The sequence below is a fragment of the Sinohyriopsis cumingii genome, chromosome 1 (genome assembly GCF_028554795.1).
Source record: "Sinohyriopsis cumingii isolate HCF-2022 chromosome 1, ASM2855479v2, whole genome shotgun sequence".
Lineage (NCBI taxonomy): Eukaryota > Metazoa > Mollusca > Bivalvia > Unionida > Unionidae > Sinohyriopsis > Sinohyriopsis cumingii.
This window is the reverse complement of record NC_142961.1, coordinates 72,412,312-72,435,828: the sequence shown is the minus strand read 5'-3', so window position 1 is coordinate 72,435,828 and position 23,517 is coordinate 72,412,312. Positions and strand designations below refer to the sequence as shown.

Genomic DNA, 23,517 nt, shown 5'->3' with positions numbered 1-23,517 from the left:
AAATAAGCATTAAATACCATAGCGTCTTTTTGATAATTGCAATTGAAAGACTTCATATTTTTCCTACATTATGATTTCAAACATTCAGTGACAGAAACAGAAACACATTTGCTGATGTCAACATGCTTCTCCCTCGCTTCTTCAATCCGATGTATTTCATGAGGAATTGTCACATAAATCCAGTCCATAATCACGAAATTTTGTAGAATCGAATAAAATATCAAAATCTATTCATACCAGATCTACTGGAAAAGTTGTTGCAATGCGCATTCATTCACAATATGACTCCAAATTTCAATTTTAACAAGAGACGCCATTTTCTTTCGAAAGTTATTTCGAGCGTTCGACTAAGTTCATATTTATCAGGGCGGAGTTATGTGCGCAGTAATAATGTTGTTGTTGTGTAATGATAAATCTGCACTTGTGTATTTAGGTTGGAATACGGAATACATTCAGTTACTTTGTTTCTTATAGTGTATTTTGTTAATATAATTAAGCAATATGTAGAATAAGAAAATGAGCATATAATAAAAAGGTTACTCATTTGTATGGGAAAATATGAACTCATTTTGTCGGATGGATATACTGTACTCCCATGGTCGTGCAGAATTTCAATCAAAAAACAAGTTCATATTTTCCCATACAAATGCAGTAACCTATAACTATTTTAAGCCCATAACGTCACCCAGCGACAGAGGATGTATGCTAAATGTTCATTAACTGACAGCATCTTTCATAGCAATCATATAAGAAAAATAAAATATAATGATAATAATGCAATGAAGTATAATGTTCATATATAAATATCAGAATGTACATAGATGTTCGACCGTAATCTCCATCTTAGACTCCTTGACCGTATAACACTTATATCTCAATCTGACTTTATCGGGCTAGTCGCTGACCTTGTACTTTCCGTGACTATATAAAAGTATGTCAATTTAGTGTCTCTTCGCACTGAAGGATGGCTGTCGGCAGGATGGAGACAATTCTTGGCATATTATCTCTCCTGTTTACTTTCTCCGAAGGTGGTTTGAAAACTACTTACCTTGATCTGTTTTTCTATCTATCCGTCTGTCATCGTCATGTGTTTTATTGTATCTATTGATTTGTCCTTATCTATGTATCTACATATCTCTCTAGCCGTGCATCTGTTCATCTATCTATCTATCTATCTATCTATCTATCTCTGTTTATGACACAAAAGTTCCAGCTTATATTCATTGCTTCATGAAAGAAAAATTTAAAAGAGTCAACGCGTACAAATTATTCCTCTCAATTTACTGATATTATTTTGACACACTGATTGTACAAAGCTATATAGTGACTTGCAAAGTGTGTGGCGACAACTCATCTATCAAGAGATTATTTTTACAAATATTAGAAAATAATAATGTTTTCTTTTATAAAAATGTAACGTTAACGTAGACAAAAATGAGCATATAATAACACCAACTATTTTTATCATTTTAAAAAAACTTGCCCAGCTGGGGATGCTCCATATCAGGGGTACTTGCATATTTTAAGACATTTGAGCAAATGATTGTTACAGCTCAGTTCATGATGACTGGGCAGTAAAAGCATTTTAGAATCGTATGGACCTTACCTGAAGTTCGTAAAAGAATCATGGGGAACAGCTCATTTGTGACCAAACCTAGGAGTCAAACATCATGTCATGTATTGATTAGGATGTTTCAAAGCCAGTTTGCTCACAGAGAACGGAACGACGCGATATTTAATGGAAATGTAGGTTCACCATAAAACACTGTGGTCAATTTTATTCCATAAAATCGCAAGTAGTCTCGTTTGCAAATTGAACTCAGTAGAACTCTTCATAAAAGTGTATTAAGATGTGTTTTCTCAAAGCGTAGAATTGTCGATACTCACTGGAGCACTTCCATTGTCAAGCTCTTCAGTTTCGGAGGTAATTAAATCTTGCATGTAGGCTGTAAGCTCTTAATGACTAAATAGAAGTGATAAGTTTTGAAAAAGACTCAAACAAATGAAGCTGTCTCAACAAGGTCTCCAATTACTATGTTTATATTTATGTTGTGTTTTTTTTTTTTTTAATTTCGTATATCAAATCCTTACAATGAGAGACCGTTTTTGTTTTAGGTCAGTTCATCTAACATTGTTAGTTTCGGTACAATATAACTTGGTAGTTACAGCTAGATGAGTAAACAAATATCAACTAAAGTAGGTCAGTTTAATCTTAATTTTACCATTTAGTACTTTACTCCTTTTTTATTGTCGAACCCATCGTAGATGGAATCTAGACATAGCAGACCCTCTTCCGAAGGCGGCATCAGCGTTGTCAACAGTTAAAGTTTTTGTTTCGATTTTTAATACGCAAACATTTCCTCAACCTCTTAGTAGAATCGAGTCACATTTGGCATAAATATTTTTTGTTGCTTATGTTTATTTTATGGACCAGTGGATGTGTTTTCTTTATACTTGTGTTGCATCGTTGTGAACCTAAGGCCGTTATGCGACACACACTCTCCGCCATTTGATCTTTTAATCACAGTTATATATAAGATTCGCATTAAGCTTTTAGTTAAAGTTTTATATTCTTTCATTGTCTGTTATTTCCTATACATATTGATGGATTTTGGTTGATTCATTGGATGAATAATTATGAAGGTTAGACAATAAATACTACAAAATGCAAGCTCCAACTTTGTAGTCTTAGAATGCTCACCCTTGCCTTCTTGTGATTAGCTCAGATTATCAAGGATTAAATGCATTGTTACGATTCTATGTTCATAAACAAAGTAAAGAAAAAAGCATAACAACAGGTTTTGTAAAACGTATCAAATAATTTAATGATTAATGTCGTAAAGTGAAAATGTGAGAGGAATTTACAGTATTATGAAGTGAATCTAAAATAATCCTGAAAAAGTTATATCAAAGTCTAAAAGAATGAAAAGTTCCGTATAAAGTTCAGAACCGGAAATGTACTGGTCCACCAAGAATCGTGACGTTGTAAAAATGACATCGTCCAGAACTCCTCTGAGTAATTCACAATAGTTTAAAAAAAAATTATTATAGTCCAATGAACACATTTTATTTCCGCTGAACAGTCAATACAAATGTTTTTTTCTTCTCAACTAATATCTAAGTAATGCATAAAATGTGCCTGCAGACTTGATGTTACAATAGGAACACAAGAAATAAGAATGACTCCAAAATAGGAATGAATCTGACATCTCAATTCTCTCCTTATGTACAAATTTAATTATATTTCGACTAAATGTCGCCATAAACCCCAAGTGGCAGAACTTACTACTCAATCTAATATTTCAAAATACCTATTCATGTGATGTGACCGAACTTATCAAATAGAAATTAACTCATTTATTCTAAAATACCACCTGACCTATCTGTCCGATGGTAAAAAGCCGTATCTCGCAAACATATTTACTAATATTTATGTTATTAGTAAATGTCAAGGCATACGTAAGCATCTATTGATATATCCTATGCAATTTTACGTTTTTTAATATCATAAAAGAGGAAAAATCCACGTACGAAATCCAGATATAGACAATTACTTAAACATTTTTACAGCCATGAGTAAAAATGGCAAAAATCTTAGATTTAATCATGTACCATAAGTTACAAAATAAATACAGATATATATTACAGCATCATAAACATTATGTATGGTGTTAAGATGTGTGTTGATGAGTACAACACACCTAATATGACCTTTTAAAGAAAGACAATAAGACAACTATGACTAATAAATGAGTGCAATACATTAGTCCAGAATAAATGTGCACAAACGTGTGCCATGAACAGTACATTTCTGTCTTACTTGAGCAACGCCCACCACCCTCCGACCAGCAGACTTTTCCCCCGTTTTAAACTTCTTCGGGCCATTTCTACATTGTACTAGTCATTTTACCCAACAATTTGCCCTCAACTAAATATGAAATGTTGTATTTCTCGAATTTTTCAAATCAATACTCCCTCTGAGGATTATTTAACAACAACGACAACAACAACAACAACAACAACAACAATGATAATAACAATAATAATAATAGCAACAATTCAGATGCGATTGGGGTTTGCGGAACCATCGCCTCTCCCCCCCCCCCCGAAAAAAGCAACCGATATGTTTCCTGTAACAGGTGTTCTTTACAGTTAGATGGTTAACATTATTCCAAAGAAACGCTCAAAATGCAGAAGCTTCCATAAACTACATTTCTAAATCTGCCTTTCCAATTCATGATAAACTAATGTGCCTATTCAATCGTGAGATACACATTTTAAAGGATAATTACGGTGCCCTTATTGGATACTGAATGAATTACTTTGAGGAACACAAGGTTATCTTGCTAGTAGAGTGCGACAAAAGTACAGATATTTCCCACACATGCCAGAAAATTATTTAGATCTTTTTTTACAACATATGCTTTAATTTTTAATGGACTTATTCAAGTATTTTAAAAAAGTCACAAAACCCCACCAAAACCATTGGACTTTTATATTTATGTGTAGAAAATTAACTCAGCAAGGACATAAAAGAGAAAACTTGAACACTCTTTCAGGCTGAAAGTGCGAACATTTTGGAAACAAATGGAAGAAACTTTCTTTGCTTAAAATACTTGAGGAAGATACGAGTAATTATGTACGCATAAATCTTTCAATATTTACTTGTGATTTGATTATAATCAATATTTGGAATACCATAATTCATAAAATACACACAGTTCTTGTCCTATCGTCATATTTATGGAAAAGAGAAGAAAGTGTCCTTAAACAACATATATATAAATGTATACACAGTTTGATTCAGCATGTGAAACTGGAATTCTCCACATCGGAAATGGAACTTCTAATTGTCGCTGTTGTGACTCGGCAAATAACATCTAAAACCTCAATACTGGGAAATATAACTGCCATGAAAACGATGGAGTCTCAAGCTGTTACACTAATAGTATTTATTCACACACGTTCTGAGTGCACAACAACTGGTATCACGGTACCAATTGTTTTTACATAGACCTTAATACTAATGTTTGGGGAAATAAATATATTTTCTATCCTACTTTAGCGTGCATGTCACACACTTTTCTAGAGAGTGTCAGATTGTCAATTTGACAAGGACAAAATCAGGCACTCCATTGCATTTAAGAGAGATAACTCTGCTGGACCTAGACAGGGGTAAGAGTTATCTAGTCACGAAAGACACAGTTTAAGACATGTGTACCACATTTTTAAAAATTCATAAAAAATACAAAATATCATCTACATAGGAATTAACATAATCTCACATGTTGCCAGGAGGCACAACTTTTTTAACGCCTAACAGAAAGTACAACTCTTACATAATGCACCAATCACAGGTAGTTTTGTTGTTTATTTCAAAATACAATGTTCCCTACACCTTAAGCTCCGCCCACCTGTACTTGCGCAATTGGTACCGTTATACCAACTAGCTTCCGCGATGGATCGCGGCGCCACCTGTCTGGGGAGCAGTTCCTATCTGATATTGATGTTGCTCTAGGAAGCAGTTATTAACTAGAAATGGCATGTAAACCTGCTATACCACACATCTCTGCTCTTTTCAGATTAAACATTTTGTCTATGCCTAGATAGAAGAAGAAAAAATCGAATCAATTCCGCCATCATAAAAAATATGAAATGATCAAGCATAAGTTTACTGTCATTGCGTCTTAATTAGTCAATGAAGAATCAGACAGAACTGAACTCTATACTGAACAATTTTTGTTGTCCCATTCTAATGAACTAATTCCAAAACAGTACTAAACTATCACCGCGTTAGCATATTTATGAAAGTCACTATCTCAGACAAACACAGAATCTGTCTGGTTTTCGGATGACTCTCCCACTTAACGTACACACTGGAGTGTTGAATCCAGTGGGTATAGCTGGTTTACTGGGGGTGGGCTGCATAAGGCTATGCTGGTTGATCGTATTCGCATGTGGTGGCATGGATTGCATGCTACTGGGAGACGTTGTGCTGGACTTTGAATGAGTCCTGGCTTGACTACGTGGAGATTCTGTGTCCGTAGATGAGTCTGCATTACAAGGAAGTTGAAGTGGATTCTTAGGGCTTTTCATCTGCTGTAAATGGATGCGATTACGTCTGTAGATCCCTTGGAGAATTTTGCCAAGAAGCTCCCACGATCTTCGTCGGCTCGGATAAATATGCCCAGTATTGACCACTTCGTATCATCTCCATGCTGTTTTATTCTGACATCGCTTCCCTCAGCAATATATGGTAAACTATGTGCATAATGGCGCATTTTCTATTAGAATTCATATTTCCGTTTTGTCGTAAAGTTTTTTGCCATACGAGTTTTAGGTTTGGCCACTTTGGGTTTAATTTCTTTGCAATTGTGGGCAAGGTGGTAGTCATCTGTCGTCCCATCATCACTTGGGTTGGGCCGGACCCTGTCGCAGTTGTAGGTCATCAAGGCAAGAAATATAACTTTGTTAATGAATGGACTTTACTATTTTGACGCCACTTTCGGCTTCACCGTTTGCTTGTGGGTAATGAGTACTGGTAAATACTAGTTTGAAGTTGTATTTCTCAGCAAACTCCTCGAAATCTGAAGAAGTGAAATTGTATTCCATTGTCTGATATAACAATATCTGGGATTCCCCATCGTGAAAATGTGCTTTTTAGTTTTTCCATTACTTGCTGGTAGGTTGTTTTTTTCTAGGTGCATAATTTACAAATAGCTGAGAAGTAGTCAATATCTACCGTATATCTTTCTTGTTTGACTTCACAAATATCGATAACAATTTTCTGCCATGGTCTGTCTGGTAGAGAGGTTGTCTTCAATGGTTCTCGCTTCTGTGTTGGCTTCATAATCTAACAAAACTCACAGGTCTCTATTTGTCTTAGATTTGTCTTGTGATTCCAGGCTACCACAGCTTGTTACAAGTCATCCATGATTTCACATCAGAAATGCACCTCTCTACACCTTGGAAGGTAGCATCAGCTTCAGTTGGGTGGCTAGATTTGTATATTTGGGTGTCATCAGCATACAATTGGTGAAACAATGGATGATGATCTATGACATTTGATAGTGGCTGAGTGTACAGAATGAAAAGAACAGGTCCAAGAACAGACACCTGTGGAACACCACAACATAGATCAACTGGGCTGGAGTGTATTCCATTTGCAGATACAATTTGTGTCCTGTTGACCAAGTAGGACTTGAACCACAGTAAGGCTATATCATGAATGCCAAATACATGCTGGAGACGGTGAAGTAATATATCATGGTCTATTGTGTCAAATGCTGCAGACAAATCAAGGAGGGTGAGGACTGTAATCTTTCCACTATCCAACGCAGAGAGAATGTCATTACTCATTAAGTACTTTTAGAAGAGTAGTTTCAGTACTGTGGTAAGGGCGATATGCAGACTATACATTGCTAAAAAGACTGTTTGAATTTAGATGACATACAAGCTGGGATAGAACAACCTTTTCTAAGATTTTTGATATGAATGGGAGATTAGAAACTGGGCGGTAGTTCTTTAATCGTTATGGTCTAGTGTTGGTTTCTTCAGCAGAGGCTTTACAGTGGTAGTTTTGAAAAATGATGGGTATTCCGCGAATGAGAGAGAGGTATTAATAACATCAGTTAGTGAAGGCAATACTGGATCTAAGCACTCAAGCAGCAGTGATGTTGGAATTGGATCAAGTTCACATGACTTTGGTGCACTCTTCATCAGGATTGTACGTACAAAATCCATAGAGACAGGTTCAAATGCTGCTAATGGTTGCCGCTCAAATTCTGTATCCCAACTGTATGGTGACGACGAGTCAATTGAAATTGTGGTGTCAAGCTTATCTCTAATGGTTTGTACATTGTCACGGAAGAAATTTGCAAACATGTCCGGAAGGTCGACTGAAGAGAAGATAGTTGGAAGTGGTGTAGATTTGTTCCTTGACATAGCTTGTTAGTAATCTCGAAGAGCTCTTTGCAGCTGGAACTTTCCATGATCTTAGTAGTGTAGTAGGCTGATTTCGCTGCATGGACTATATTTGTGACATTCTTCTTAGCGACTTCATAGATTTGCTTATGAATAGTGAGTCTGGTGGAAAGCCAAAGCCTCTCAGCTTTACGGCGGTCTCTTTTAACAGTGCGAAGCTGGTCCCTAACACTGCTATACCATGGAGAACACTTTTGAATTGATACTCTGCACTTGGTAGCTGGGGCATGTTTGTCAAGCAATGAACGCAGACAGTTATCGAGTTGTTCTGCGGTAGGAGGTAAGCAAGTTGTTAGGTTAGCTTGGATGTCGTGCATTAGTTTGGTTCTATTTATCATACGGAGGTTTCTCTTAGTAGCAGATAAAGGTAGAGGGTTAGGGACTGATACGTCAAGATGGCATATAATGCAGAGGTGATCTGATGCAATGTCATGGGATACCAGGGAGGACCGTAGAATGTTATCATCAGGTCTGTGAAGAATCCAGTCTAAAATGTGACCATGTTTATGGGTGGGTTGGTTAACTGACTGAGGTTGAAAACATTAATAGAATCTATGAGTTTTGATGTATTTGAGTTTCCCGGACAGTCAAAGTGAAAGTTGAAATCTCCAAGAATAATCAGGTTGCCACCTATCGAATTTCCATAGTCCAGGAGATTCGGAAACTGCTCCAAAAAGAGAGAGTCAGCCAGCTTGTTTTTCTACTAGGAGAGGGCGGTATAGGCAGAAAAAATGGACTGACCTTTGCTCCAGTGTGAGTGTGGTTTGGACTAGTTCAAACGATGTGTGGTTGAAATTGAATATCGTGGTGTAGTTAAGACGTTTTATCATGGAGTTCTTTGTGTTGACAGCAATTCCACCTCCGCGAGAATTACGAGGGAACGACTTGATGGAGTAACCAGTGGGTGTTAGATCCGCACACATGGGTTCACAGCCTGATGTTTTTAGCCATGTTCCTGTCAGGAAAAATAAATCAACATTTTGGTCGTTGATAAAATTAACTATTCACATTCTTCTTTGCTGAGCTTGAGACCACTTCTATTCAGCCTCTCCAGTACCAAATTTAGGAGTTGGTCACGCTTATCCATGGTTTTGCCATATGAGTATATAATCCTTAATGGCTTCATAGCGATTCAGCAGCTCTGTCATGTTTATCTGGAAAATCTCTGGTGCTGATGTAATACCAAATGGGACTCATTTGAAGAGAACGTGACCCAGCGGCGTTATAAAAATAGTCAGGTTTGCACTTTCTGGATGAAAGATTTGATAAAATTCGCTTTCTGCATCAAGTTTGAAGAATACTGTGGAACCTACCAGCTTTGGTGATATATCATTGAGAGTGGGGAGTATATATATTTCCCTATTTACAGCCTCATTAAGCTTCTTTTAAGTCAATAAAAATTCTGACTTTGCCGTGTTTTCTCTGGGACTTTTTCAATAATGAGTTCCTGCTCCATATGGAACATTTCTTCTTTTACATTGGACAATAAAGGGAATGGTACGGGCCTGGGTGCACTTATAATGTATGGCTAGACATTACTCTTGAGTACGATCTTTACTAGCTCACACTTCAGCAGGCCAAAATGCCCAAATGCTGTTTTGTTGATCTCTTCAATTCTTTCTTTTCACAAGACCAATTTCATGAGCAACTGCACGTCCAAAAATATTGTTGGTACCTGGCCATTTGATGACAAATACCGTAAGCTGGTATGATACTTAGTTATACGTAGTACGTACCATAAACTCGCCTCTTAAATCCAGAATCCCTCCTGGGCTACACAACGTGGATTCCGACTGTCACAGCTTCGGTTTTGTGGGAAGAGAGCTGTAGATTGCTTCTGACATTACTGTTGTGTCTGCGCTAGTGTATTTCTTGAAGTGAACTACGGCTCCACAAATCTTCAACAGCACTTGCCATGCCTGACATTGTTACCGAGACTAGAAAGAATGCTTCTTTGTGTTCTGCCTAATCTGCAACAGTTGTTTCACTGAATGACTGTTCTTGAGCGACAAACTGTTGCAAAGTGGTCCAGTTTGTTACAAGTTCTGCACCGTTTTCCATTAGCGGGACATCTTTCACCCCTACCGTTCCTCCCATTGCTTTTATGACAGGTTATGCTGTTACTTACTCAGCCTGATTTGGTTTTCGCCAATGGCGTGGTTCATTTCGGTTGGTTGGTCATGGACCTTGCTCCCGTATTTGTCTTTTTACCGACTCCGATGATGTTTGTATGGCTTTTGCTAATGTAAGGTCGGACTCCATTTGAATCTTTTCGGAAACATCTTTATTCAGGATTCTAGTTGCAAGACGATCCATTTTTGCTTCTTCCTTCTGTGTTCCGAAATCACACTGATAGGCAATCTCATACATGCTCTTTCGTGAATTATTTTTGCTCTTGGGGACGAAGTACTCATCAAATTTCTGTAAACCTTGGGTGTACTTGTCGGCGTTTTCAGCATCAATAAATTCAAACGATCTAAACATTTCCTCTGCTTCTTTCCCTATTTCATATATAAGTGAACGTACCTGCATTGCCTCATCTTCCTTATTTAGTTTGGTGGCGATTCTAAAGCGCATAAAATGCTGTTTCCAATCAGGCCCCTCCACTGGCTTCCCAAAGTTAAAGCTCTGAGGTGCCTGGAATTTTGCCATTTTGAATGACTACCTTTTAGAGTCACATCTGATACCACGTCATGAAAACGATGGAGTCTCAAGCTGTTACACTAACAGTATTATATTGACATAGGTTCATAGTACACATCAACTAGCTTCCGTGATGGGTCGTACCCCCTGTCTAGAGAGTAGTTCCTATCTGATATTACAGTCAATTTAAGCACAAACAATTTGATTAAACTGGATTCTCGATATATGAGATTTAAATTTCAACTGCTGATTTCTCATTAAACCAACATTACTTTTGTCCCTTAAGGTGCCTCATTATCTGCTGACCCAACAATTAACACTACCAAACGAAGTATCGTTAAGAATGATAACGACCAAGACAACCTGTATGTAGTCTGCGATGTCGTGGTGGCTACGGCTCATTACGAGAAAATAGATACACCAGAATGAAGTGATTATTGAAAGGAGAAAAAAAAATCGACCTTAGGATTTTTCACACTGGAAAACACATAAATGTAACCCCTCAGCTCCAAGTTCCTTTTCTCTGTGCCAGCCAGTCCCAACATCGGTTTTATTAATCTGCCATGGGTCGTTCTGCGTCAGGTTTATAATCTGTGTTAAGGGAAGTTGATAGGATCCAGTCAAGATGCTCGGATACTAATGCCCATAGACGTCAGGCTAAGATTTAGATGACACGGGGATAAAACCAGCCCTAAACGGTGATATAATCTGAGCGAGTATGAGCTGTGAGTGGTCTGGTGAGCAACTAAAACCTTTTCGTCAACAAGAAGTTTTGTCACGAAATCGGAAAGACGGTGGAAAAATCTTTAATTAATCTAACTGATTTCAATTCTACTCTTTTACAATATTGTTTAACGCATTACAAACCAGTTAAATTGCTTGGAATAAACAAAAGATAATTTTTTAAAGTACAAAAATGGACATTAATAAAATTAGATCGAGATATTTGCCGTGCTTAATTTATTATGTCAATGCAAAGAGCACTCAAGTCACATTGTAACACTTCTCCATACTGTCATCCGCGATGTCAATCAGTTATGTCATGAGAAGCCATTTAGTTGTATTTGTCTTATATTTTGCATATTTTGTATTAATTATGAGAGCAACGAATCGAATAATTGCAATGATTAAATTGCTGCCTAAAGCAGGAATGAATTAAATTGTCGCCTAAAGCAGGAAGTTGCAGTCGATACTCACCAAAATGGCTTCACTTTTTGTCTTCCAATTTAGTACATCATGATGATATGAGAATTTATAATCTATTGCAATGTAGTAAGCCAAACATGGTGCAGATGTAGCCTTTGAGTGTGATCAGTACTCAGTATTTTTTAAAATTTATATTACAGCGTTCTTATTCGGACAGAAGGAAGTATGCTACAACAGCGACGGGATCGGTTGTTTCAGCAGCGCAAGCCCGTATAATAATGCAAACGGCAACCTTCCGGAATCGCCTTCGCACATACAGGTCCAATTCCTGCTTTACTCTCGCCAGAACTCGAACACAGCGCAACATATTACCCAGAGTTCCATCCACGGCTCCCATTTTGACGGCTCAAAAAAAACCAAATTCATTATTCACGGTTATCAAGATGACGGTCACTCTCAGTGGATTATTAACATGAAAAACGCCTTCCTGCAAAAGGTACAGATTCATTTTTTTATTTCTGATGAACCTTTAAATTGGCTTTCACATATACACTTTACACTTTATTTCTCTTTCTCATGTTATAGTTTATCCAAATATCACCGGGTACTGGGTGGGAAGGTCAGATGGAAGTCGAAACTATAGATCACCTCAGAAACAACCAATTAATACTGGTCAATTTGGAACAGTTGATAACACAATTTTAAAATCTCATCCCCAGTTAAGAAGAAAACGCAAGTTACACGCACCAGAATTTTCTATCATTAAGAAGACCTTCGTTTAAATTTAACACTTTTATAACCGTGGCAACATGGTATCATAAACTTTGAATTAAAGACAATAAACAATTATGTGTAAAAGGAAATTTGGTTGTGTGTTTTGCTGTTTATTCAATTGCGATAATGTTTGCTTGTCACTAACAAATTGAAAAATTTCATTGTAACAAGCAAGAAAAGACAAATTTGTATAAATGGATCCTCGAATAAGAATTAAAGATGCTTGTTAACAAGATAGTTTTGTCGATTTTTGATCTGTGACAGATTATGGCTTAACATGGTCTTCAATGCACTTCATTCCCATCGATAATATGCTCACAGGCATCATTTTCATAACACCATGGCGGTCATATAATGCCTGCCCACACAGGCATCATTTTCATAACACTACGATGGTCATACAGTACCTGCCCTCACAGACATCACTTTCATAACACCATGGTGGTCATATAATGCCTGTCTCACAGTCATCACTTTCATAACACCATGGTGGTCATATAGTGCCTGCCCTCACAGGCATCAGTTTCATAACACCCTGGTGGTCATATTGTGCCTGCTCTCACAGGCATCAGTTTCATAACACCACGATGGACATACAATGGCTGCTCTGACAGGAGACACTTTCATCACATCATTTTGGTGGTCCAAGAGTGCCAGCCGTCACAGGCAACACTTTCGTGACGTCAAGGGGTGCTTGTCTTATCGGACATCGTTATTCTATATCCATGTCATCATAAGGCACTTCACAAGGCATCTCAGGAACAACTCAGAGCGGAGACAAAGAGGAAGACCAGAATATAACTGTAAGAGAACCAGCAGGAAGTGCTCTCTTACTTAGTGAGGCGAGGAATTCAATTCAAGTATAACCTTCCCAAGTAATGCCTTACGTTGAATAAGATTTGTGTCAAACAGGTAATATGCATTTTCAGAACAGAAAGCCCTAAACCTATTAAGCGATATATTTTAAACTTAAGAAAAACGTGTACACACGTACATCGTGTATCATTTGTCAAGTAGCATCATACAGTGATATGAAAAACAAACTTTCTAAAACTAATTCTAATGAACATCAGTTAATTTCTACATCAGTTGGATGGTTCCGGATAACCTGTTAGACAGAAATTTAAAATGAACCCCGCTTTGCTTTTTCATCGCAGTTTAGATCTTTTCAGTTGACCGCGACTAACTGTGACAAGCTTACGAAGATGTGACATTTTATTTTCAACATAGTAAGTTCAATTGTAAAACAAGAGTTCTCTACAGGCGCGTCAATTCGGCCACAGAGCCCTTCATCACTGGAGTCTTTCTGGAAATTTTCACGTCAATACATCTCTAATTTTCGTCCTAACCTACACGTGCTTTGAAGTACATGTCAGTCACGGACTGCTTAACTAGGTCTAGATGCTCAAAGAAAAATAATAAACCGAGTGCACGGTAATAAAGTCTTTTGGGGAAATCTCTATGCCTGTATAAACCTTTTGGTTTTGGTGCATGCATTTCAACAGCTGGTAATATTAACACCCGACTTGACTGCTATTAAAAGTCGAGCAAAAGGTTTCAGGTGGGTTAGTGGTGGCCGTTTAACCTCAGCGAGACCTCAATCACTGCTAGTTCTGAAAATATCATTGAACTTGCCAGTTATATTTCCAGACTATTTGTGATCTGAAAACCCACAAACATGTGCAGTGGTGCGCTGACACCATGCTGGGTACTTATTTGCAATGAATATTTTCGAACGGTGCTTCGTGACAAGTCTATAGTCAGCGCGAGTGATGAAATCATATATGTTCACCAAGACCCTATGAATCGTGTCCGATTTCGTATGTGGTCATTGAGAGACTCGATGAAGGCATTTAAAGCATATTAACTATTTCTTAACGGTTAACGTAACTGTGTTTTGGCCCCAAAAATAGCATAGTTAGTGTCTCTATAGAATCCAAATATGCAGAAAAACTCCCCGTACACGCTAAATCGAATCTGCTCAAGATACAACACTGGTTGCACAGTCGTTCCATCACATCGAACAACAGCATAACAAAACGCGCTTAAGACTTGCTCGGCCACTTGTGTTGTATTGTACTGTATTGTATTGTATTGTATTCAACCTCATGGTCGTTCACGGGAACGTTCAGACATTGGAAGTTCTCGTAAATGATACATGTCACAATCGTCTTCCTTTGTGTTACGGTAAATTCGAACCATTCTTGCCAGGCTTTGACATACTCTTACGATGCGGTTTCTCGTTGACTCCTCTTCAGTAAAGGTAATGTTCTAATGGTCGTCAAGCAACTGCCGGGTGCTAAATACAAGCATGCAATGTCCGCATGAAAACATTCTCCACTCGTAGTTGCTGAATTTCGCGTTTATCACTGCTTGCCTTGGGATACACGCTGACGTTTGAATTTAACTCGACCAACGTAACCGTTTGTACTGGGAAATATGAAGATAAACTTCCCAAGATCTGAATAGCATTCATTCTAAACCCCCTGTTAAGTATATTTTAAACTTCTCGATGATCTTTGCATAACTGTTATTTATTTCGTGATTGATGGTGTCTGTGTGTTTGTAGTTCAAGTTTACACAGGCAACAATATGAAAACACGGCTGTGATTTTACAGAAGGTGCAGAGTCCCCTTTAGTTAAATAACTAGAAATGGTAAATTCCACCTCTCTGTATCTTTATTTGACGCTCCAGCGTAGATTGTATGAATTGATTTAAAGTTGCCATTGCAACCGGCTATAGTTCGTATAGGAGGGGGGGGGGTGTTTTTTTTATTATACAACTTTTCGTGGTTCATCTATCAGTCCTGATAATGTAAATATGTTGGTTTTCCTCATACAACTTTGAATCCTTATTACACATACTCTTGCGGATTACTTCAGTTGAGCAAAAGTAGGCGTACTTGCATTAAGGGAAACAGCATTGCTTAATTCCTTATTCCAGTAATAAATTTGCAGTATTTTTACTTTATCAGGATCAAAAATCTCAATCGCTTCAATCGAAGATATTATTTCATTTACGTCATCGTCTTTTTCCTCGAAAACATCGTGCATTTTTCTCGATGACAGGTTCCCCTTTTCGCTGAGACTCACGACAGTTTTTGGATACGGATTCGCACGGTCGGCAAACTAATTACGTGACTTTAGACGCGAGCAAACGCTGTTCGCGATATTTGTAATGATACGTTCTTCCACAGAGCTCACGTTTTCCAAAGAATACGCCTTGCGTTGATTGCGTCCTAATGCTATTGAACTCATGCAACTTTATTAATTGGCCGATTTTTCATGTCGCATTCGTTTAATCTTCTCATGTGTGTACAGTGGTATCTGAATCTGGAAGTAACAATCTATGTTAAAATCTCAAGTCCATCAAGCGATATAGTAGATCAGTGTTTTACAAATGAATTAGTAGATCAGTGTTTTACAAAAAAAATAGGTTTTTTTCTTCATGAAATCTGTGTAACAGCACTTGCATGCCTGAATAGAATTTCCATTCAGTCGGTCTCGAGTTCGAATGACCCATCACTAATTTATGTGAATAATATCCATCTGTATGATCCTGGGACTTTTCATAAAATAGGAAGCTACCATGCAACTATTATTTTCAATGTGTAGCAGGGAGCTAACTCTTTTATACTTGGAGCTTACTGATTCACCGAATAGTGATGATAAAACTGGCACAAAAACAGGTTAGGCAAACATAGTTACACAATAGATCACATTATTACAACATTTAGAACTGATATCAGCCAAACTTCAAATACAACACATGTCTTTCTTTAATATTAGCACCTATTCTGACGGGCAAAGATACCATTATTAGATTTACAGTAAAATATTGGTAACAAGTTTTTTGTTTGCATGGCAGATAATTAAGGATTAAAAATGGACAATAACACGATCTCACTAAGTTTTTAAAGGAGTTTCATGTGTTAATAAGGGTTTGTGCCAAACATATTACTTTTGTACCGGCTTTGAATTTTGAAGACACAAAAGCATGTAACGAAGACATATATTTCTGTTGTGAAGACAAAATGGAATTTTTAAAATTATGTTTGCATTTTTCTTTCGTTGTGGTTACACGGGTTGGTGCAAAATTTGTGGGTTAAGAGTGTCTGATAGTACCATTTTATAGGTTCTTTTAGGACAGACTAACATTAAAAAGTATTCTTGGCAGTATTAGTTAACATGCTCTTTTAGGACAGAACTAGTTTTGCAAATTATGTTTGACAGTACCAGTTGACAGGCTCTTTTATGACAGAACTAGCTTTGTAAATTATGTTTGATAGTACCAGTTGGCAGGCTTTTTTAAGACAGAAATAACTTTAAAATGTATGCTTGTCTGTACCAACTGACAGGGTTTTTTTTTAGGGCAGAATTAACTTTGTAAATTATGTTTGATAGTACCAGTTGACAGGTTCTTTCAGGGCAGAACTACCTATACAAATTAAACTTAACTAGTTCGAGGTTACTTTTATGACTGAGAAGTTTGTTTGACATTACCAGTCGTCAGGCACTTCTAGGACTGAGAAGCATGCTCGACAGTACCAATTGACAGATGGGCCACCGAATGGTAAAGTGGTCCAAACTGCACACCTTTTGAGATCACTGCTATCTCACCTGTCTCTGTGGGTTCCAGTCACGGGCTCAGCTGATGTGGGTACCTGAGATAGCTTGCCATTAGCTTCTCGTGGGGCTGGGGGTTTTCCCGGGTTCTTCTTCCACCACATACACTGGCCGCCATGTATAGCCTATCTTGTGCTGAAAAATGGTGTTAAACACCATAACAACATTCAGTTGACATGTTGATTGAGGACAGAACTAGCTTTAAAAAGTATTCTTCACAGTACCTGATGACAGGTTCTTTTATGACTGAACTAGCTTTGAGAAGTATGCTTGACAGTACCAGTTGACAAGCTCTTGAAGGACTGAGAAATATGCTTGACATTAACAGCTGACGGGTTCTTGAAGGACTGAGAAGTATGCTTGACAGTACCAGTTGACAAGCTCTTGAAGGACTGAGAAATATGCTTGACATTAACAGCTGACGGGTTCTTGAAGGACTGAGAAGTATGCTTGACATTAACAGTTGACAAGTTCTTGAAGGACTGAGAAGTATGCTTGACATTAACAGTTGACGGGTTCTTTTAGGACAGAGATAGCTTGGACAGATCATTTTTGTCTGTGCTCTTCAGGAGGATGCCAATGTTATTGCCGTCAACTGGGAGAAGGGTGCAGACAACATCAACTATATGCAGGCTGCCGCCAACACGCGAGTGGTTGGAGCTCTAGTTGCACAAATGATGAAAGCTCTCCACACTAATGGGCATGCAACTTACCACGATATGCATTTAATTGGTCACAGTCTGGGCTCTCATATTGCTGGATATGCTGGTGAACGTGTGCCTGGTACCGGAAGGATAACTGGTTTAGATCCTGCCGGACCGCTCTTTGAAAACAAAGATCCAAAAGTACGACTGGATCCCAGCGACGCCTCATTTGTAGATGCGATCCACACTGATGGAGACAATCTTCATGAATTAGGTAGGTTTATTCTCACTTTGATAATCTCTCCTTTTTCCATTTATTAACGTGACAAAGTGGTGTAATACCTGAGCTTTTCTATTCACATTGATATAGCTTTTATTTATTTATTTATTTATTTAATTATTTATTTTTGCGAGGCTGTATATATTGAAGAATATTGTGAAAATCTTTATGCAGTCAAAATCTTACACCCTCTTACCTTAATTCCATTTATGATAGAATACAACCGTAGTTTCTATTACTATGATTTCAAAATCAATTCTTTATTATGTTTGTCGCTACGATATATTCCTCGGGAACAAGTTGTCTATCCCGTCTTAATTGTTGAACACCTTTGTAGATGTACAAAGTATAAGAAACGTTAAGCCAGATCAAATTAACTAAAGTAGTATGTGAAAGCTAACAAGGCCCTTTCAATAACAAGACATTATTAAGACCTTGAGACAAGAACTTGCCCAGAGCTTTTTGTATACAAATCTTCAGTAACCGACCCCCGTACACCAATCCAAAGCGTCACAAAAAAAAATATTACCCTATCCAAAGCGAAAAAACAGGAAATTTGACTTTTTACCGAGTAAATTTTGTTCAGCCAGCGTATGTGAGACTATACTGAAAAGATCTTTAGAAAAACTGATTATCCAAAGAAAGAAGACATGAAACTGGGCATTAAATTAGAGGTATGTCGGTAAGAAACTGGATATTAAAGGACAGGTAAGTGTATATAAACTGGATATTGAAGTACAGGTACGTGTATAGGAAACTAGACATTAAATTAAACGTACATCTGTAAGAAACTGACATTAAAGTACAGGTACATAGAAAAATGAACAATTCATTAAAGATACATATGAACGAAAACGAAACTGAACATTAAAGTACAGGTTCTTGTACAAGAAAATGAACATTAAATTACACGTACGTGTATAGGAAAATGGGCATTAAAGTACATGTACATGTATAGGAAAATGGGCATTGAATTAGATTACGTCTGTAAAAAGCTGGACATTAAAGTACAGGTACGTGTATAGGAAATTGAGCATTAAAATACACGTACGTGTATAGGAAAATGTGCATTAAAGAACACGTACGTGTATAGGAAACTGGGCATTGAATTAGATTACGGGTGTAAGAAAATGGACATAAAGTACGTGTATAGGAAACTAGACATTAATGTACACGTACGTGTATAGGAAACTGGACATTAAAGTACACGCACGTGTATAGGAAAATGGGCATTAAAGTACACGTACGTGTATAGGAAACATGGCATTGAATTATATTACGGCTGTGAGAAACAAGACATAAAAGTACAGGTACGTGTATAGGAAACTGAACATTAAAGTACAGGTACGTGTATAGGAAACTGGCAATCAAAGTACTATCTATATAGGAAAGTGGATATTAAACTACAAGTACGTGTATAAGAAACGGCATTAAATTAAAGGTACGTATGTAAGAAACTGGTCATTCAAGTACATGTACTGTATAGGATCAGCCTATTAAACTCTTTACATTAGTAAATATATTTTTCTGTGGGAACTTAAATAAATGGCAACTTGGAAACTTTTTAACCAGGGATTGGTTTCTAATGACAAATCTTTTACAACACAGTTTTATGTATCGGGAATGTCTGTAACGATACAGATAGATGTATCGGGAATATCGATATATTAAAGCTATACAGTCCATCATATGTCTTTACCGTGGTATACAGAAGTGACAGATCTGTAACGATACAGTTACATGAATCGAGAATTCTGTAAATATACAAATAAATGTATTGGGACTAACGATACATTAAAGTTATACAGTCCATTGTATGACTTTACCATTATGTATAGAAATGTTCAGTTGCCCATTCCAATCTTCAAATCACAGTTGTCACATATAAATATTAACATGTCCCCAGAATCAGAGATCAGGCGTCTAACCGATTGCCATCAATTCAGACGATATGGGTGACAATGCGATTACATATTGATTAAATTGTTTTTGTATTGCGTCCTTGTCACAGCATTCGCCTTGATGTAACTTCAGTGCTGTGACACTGCTTCCTTGTCACAGCATACGCCTTGATGTAATTCAGTGATGTGACAGATGGAGCATAGGGTTAATTTGGTTGTTTCTGTTAGTTTTACTTTTAGCACAGTATTGACTGTATCATGCCGAGAAAATGAAAGTACATTTTCCGAGGACAAACACAGACAAATGACCGGGTTGGAGTGGGCGGGTAGTGAACCCACAACCCTTGGCTCACGAGTCCGACGCTCTATGAACTGAACTGTCGCAATTCCCCGTGTAATATTCGTTGCCTATGGGGAGAAGTAATTAATTTTATATGTATTTACATATCTTTTTTGAAAACATGGTTTATGAGTATATTTAAGCTCGATGAGAATGAATGAACCATGAATCTCTTATATTTCAGGTTTTGGCCTGGAAAGACCTGTAGGGCATGCTGACTTTTACCCGAACGGTGGGGAGAATCAACCCGGTTGCCCCAGCGTAGGAAAACATCTCTTCAATCTTATAACACTGAAAATCACAAGTCAGTATTTACGACATAACTCTATATGTGTCTGATATTCTTATTTTGTGACTACCAGATTTAGCTATGTTCACTAGACAATCAAGTTTAAATATGGCTATGAAAGAAATCTACCCAAATGTTATAACGCCAGTTCTTTTCATATGGTCAAATTCTGAATACATGAAATGATGCAGCATATGAAATTAACAGCCAATGTATTTTCCTTCTAGAAAGAAAATTTGCTTCTAATATTTGCAGGGTTCGTTTACACTGAGAGTCACTTGACCTTACTAAGCTACGGTGTTTTAAAATAAGCTTCGAATTTTAATTTTTTCAGATGGATTCTTTTTAGCTAAAAGAAAAATAACCCCAACTTCTTTTGGGTTTCACAAGTACAGTTATTAGTTATTTCAGCATGATAAAGTTGGGTCTCACCTCAGTGCAGTTTTGTATCAAAGTTAGAAACTTACTGATACGCACAAAGACGTACAGAGAGAGAGAGAGAGAGAGAGAGAGAGAGAGAGAGAGAGAGAGAGAGAGAGAGAGAATAATCAGATCTGTTGTAATATCTGCAGGACTTGTTGACGGAGTTGCATGCAACCATTTGAGGGTGCTGGACCTTTTCACAGAGTCTATCACATCAACTTGCCCATTCCAGGCTATGCCGTGTCCAGATAAGACCCAGTTTGCGCAAGGACATTGTACGTCATGCGGTCACGGATGCGCCAAAATGGGATACCATGCTAGCGAGGGAAATCCGCATGGTACATTCTACTTTGCAACCAATAGCGCAGCACCCTTCTGTCGTCGATAGCTCTGTTGCCGGAATTGGATCTTTCCATTGTAAGTATATCTGTGTGATTTATACTGCAAGTTTATCTGTGTTGTTTTGTATTGTATGTAGATCTGTTTGATTTATATTGTAAGTAGATATGTGTGCTTTATATTGCAATTAGATTGCATGGTTTTGTATTTTAAGTCGATCAAAGTAATTTCTATTGTAAGTCGATCTGTAATTATTTATTTTGTAAGTATATATGTGTGCTTTATATTGCACGTTTTTCAACATTGTTTTGTATTGCAAGTCATCTGCATGATTTCTACTGTACGTATATATGTGAGCTTTATATTACAAGTAGTTATGCAGGGTTTTGTATTTTAAGTCGATCTGTGTGGTTTTCTATTGTACGTAGATCTGTATGATTTCTAATGTAAGTAGATATGTATGATTTCTATTGTAAGTAGATATGTATGTTTTATATTACAAATATATCTGCATGGTTTTGTATTTTAAGTCGATTTGTGTGATTTTCTATTGTAAGTATATCTGTGTGCTTTATACTACAAGTAGATCTCCATGATTTTGTATTTGGATTAATACGAAGCTCAATGAATATCATAAATACCGTATTTACCCGTTGACAACTGGATTAATAGGATGCTCGATGCCTATCACAAATACCGTGTTTACCCGTTGACAACTAGAATAATATGAAGCTCAATGACGATCATAAATACCGTATTTACCCGTTGACAACTGGATTAATATGATGCTCGATGCCGATCATAAATACCGCATTTACTTGTTGATAACTAGATTAATGATAATCAATGTCGGTAATAAATACCGTATTTTGCCCTTTTACAACATGCGTATATCTGCGAGCAGCAAATAAACACACCTGTCGTTGCACAATCTACCGGCAGATCAGGGGTCTAATCTCTTCCTTTGAAATCATAAAAAAAAACTGTCCACCATGATTAACCTGTATATTATGTGATGAAAATATGGATCAGTCCAGGTCGCAGTCATTCATAAAGACTTGTCAAATACGAAACTTCAAAGGTATATTTTGTTAACAACGCGCAGAAAAGGTTGGAAATTGTCATCACCAAACATTTACATGAGGAAAAATACATTTACTGGCGAAAGGAGACAAGCAAACGTATACTTTTTCTTTATTATGCAATTTTCTCTCTGACGATCTTTAAAATAAGTCTTTGTTACCTTACATAACAACCGCTTCCTTTATGGGGGAAAATGATTGAAAATTAAAGATGGTCAGATTTGGTTTCTTTCTCTGGCTGAATTAATGCCTGCCTTTCTTTTCTTTTTCAGTTTGAGATTTGAAATCCAGACTGTGTAAAGGACAGTTACAGCTATTGTCAAGGACATTCATAATAAATTTATAAGACATTCATATATATCCCTCTCTCTCTCTCTCTCTCTCTCTCTCTCTCTCTCTCTGATGATATTATCACATACAGCTACATGCACAAAAAATATCTTGACACTGATTCCAATATAATTTCTTGTGTGCCTGTGACATTTAAATGTATTACCTATCTTTTCACATCAAGATTCTCGCGTTAAATTTGACCAGTTCCAAAGAATGGCATGTATAGAATGTCATACGCATATGAACAATATGAGATCGTATGGATGATTAAATTCAATTTGCCAATAATCTATTTATATTACAACTAATTTACTATTCAGAAAGCAGAATACAAGTTACTTTCTAAAATTGTATTCATTTATCTTGTTGGTTATTGGTGTCACTAACCAGTCTTTTTAAAGAAAAAGAATTGTTGCCCTTTTGTTACGTTCAGTTGTTCTAAGGGTACCGCAGACGGTATATACATCCGTCGTCTGTCTTGTTATCGATAATGCCCAATCAGAAACAGTTTTTGGTCGTTCTCGTCACATTCTAGAAACACACAGAACGTCCTATGCATTTTCCGGCGCATACTATAAAAAAAGTTAGATTAAATGTAAATAGTATCTATTTGGAACCGCGCTTATGTAAATTGTTATCATTAAGTTACGTTATAATAACGGCATCGACGTCGCAACAATTAGATGGCGTGTCGTCACTTATCGGAATGCGAGC

At 37.1% G+C, this 23,517-nt stretch overlaps 1 protein-coding gene across 1 annotated transcript; it reads left to right on the top strand.

The window, feature by feature from the left end:
* Positions 1 to 898: 898 nt before the first annotated feature.
* LOC149807109 (inactive pancreatic lipase-related protein 1-like) lies at positions 899 to 23,015 on the top strand. Its single transcript, XM_089934121.1, has 6 exons — positions 899 to 1,028; positions 11,973 to 12,268; positions 17,742 to 18,090; positions 20,522 to 20,641; positions 21,199 to 21,466; positions 22,743 to 23,015. Exons 1-5 carry the CDS (start codon positions 965 to 967, stop codon positions 21,435 to 21,437), a joined length of 1,068 nt encoding a protein of 355 aa, XP_089790247.1. The 5' UTR covers positions 899 to 964; the 3' UTR covers positions 21,438 to 21,466; positions 22,743 to 23,015.
* The last annotated feature ends 502 nt before the right edge of the window (positions 23,016 to 23,517 follow it).

Coding starts and splice junctions, on each gene's coding strand:
- LOC149807109 (XM_089934121.1), top strand. CDS start 965: ATGGCTGTCGGCAGGATGGAGACAATTCTTGGCATATTATCTCTCCTG. Junction 12,269..17,741: donor AAAACGCCTTCCTGCAAAAG/GTACAGATTCAT, acceptor TGTGCTCTTCAG/GAGGATGCCAATGTTATTGC. Junction 18,091..20,521: donor AGACAATCTTCATGAATTAG/GTAGGTTTATTC, acceptor CTTATATTTCAG/GTTTTGGCCTGGAAAGACCT.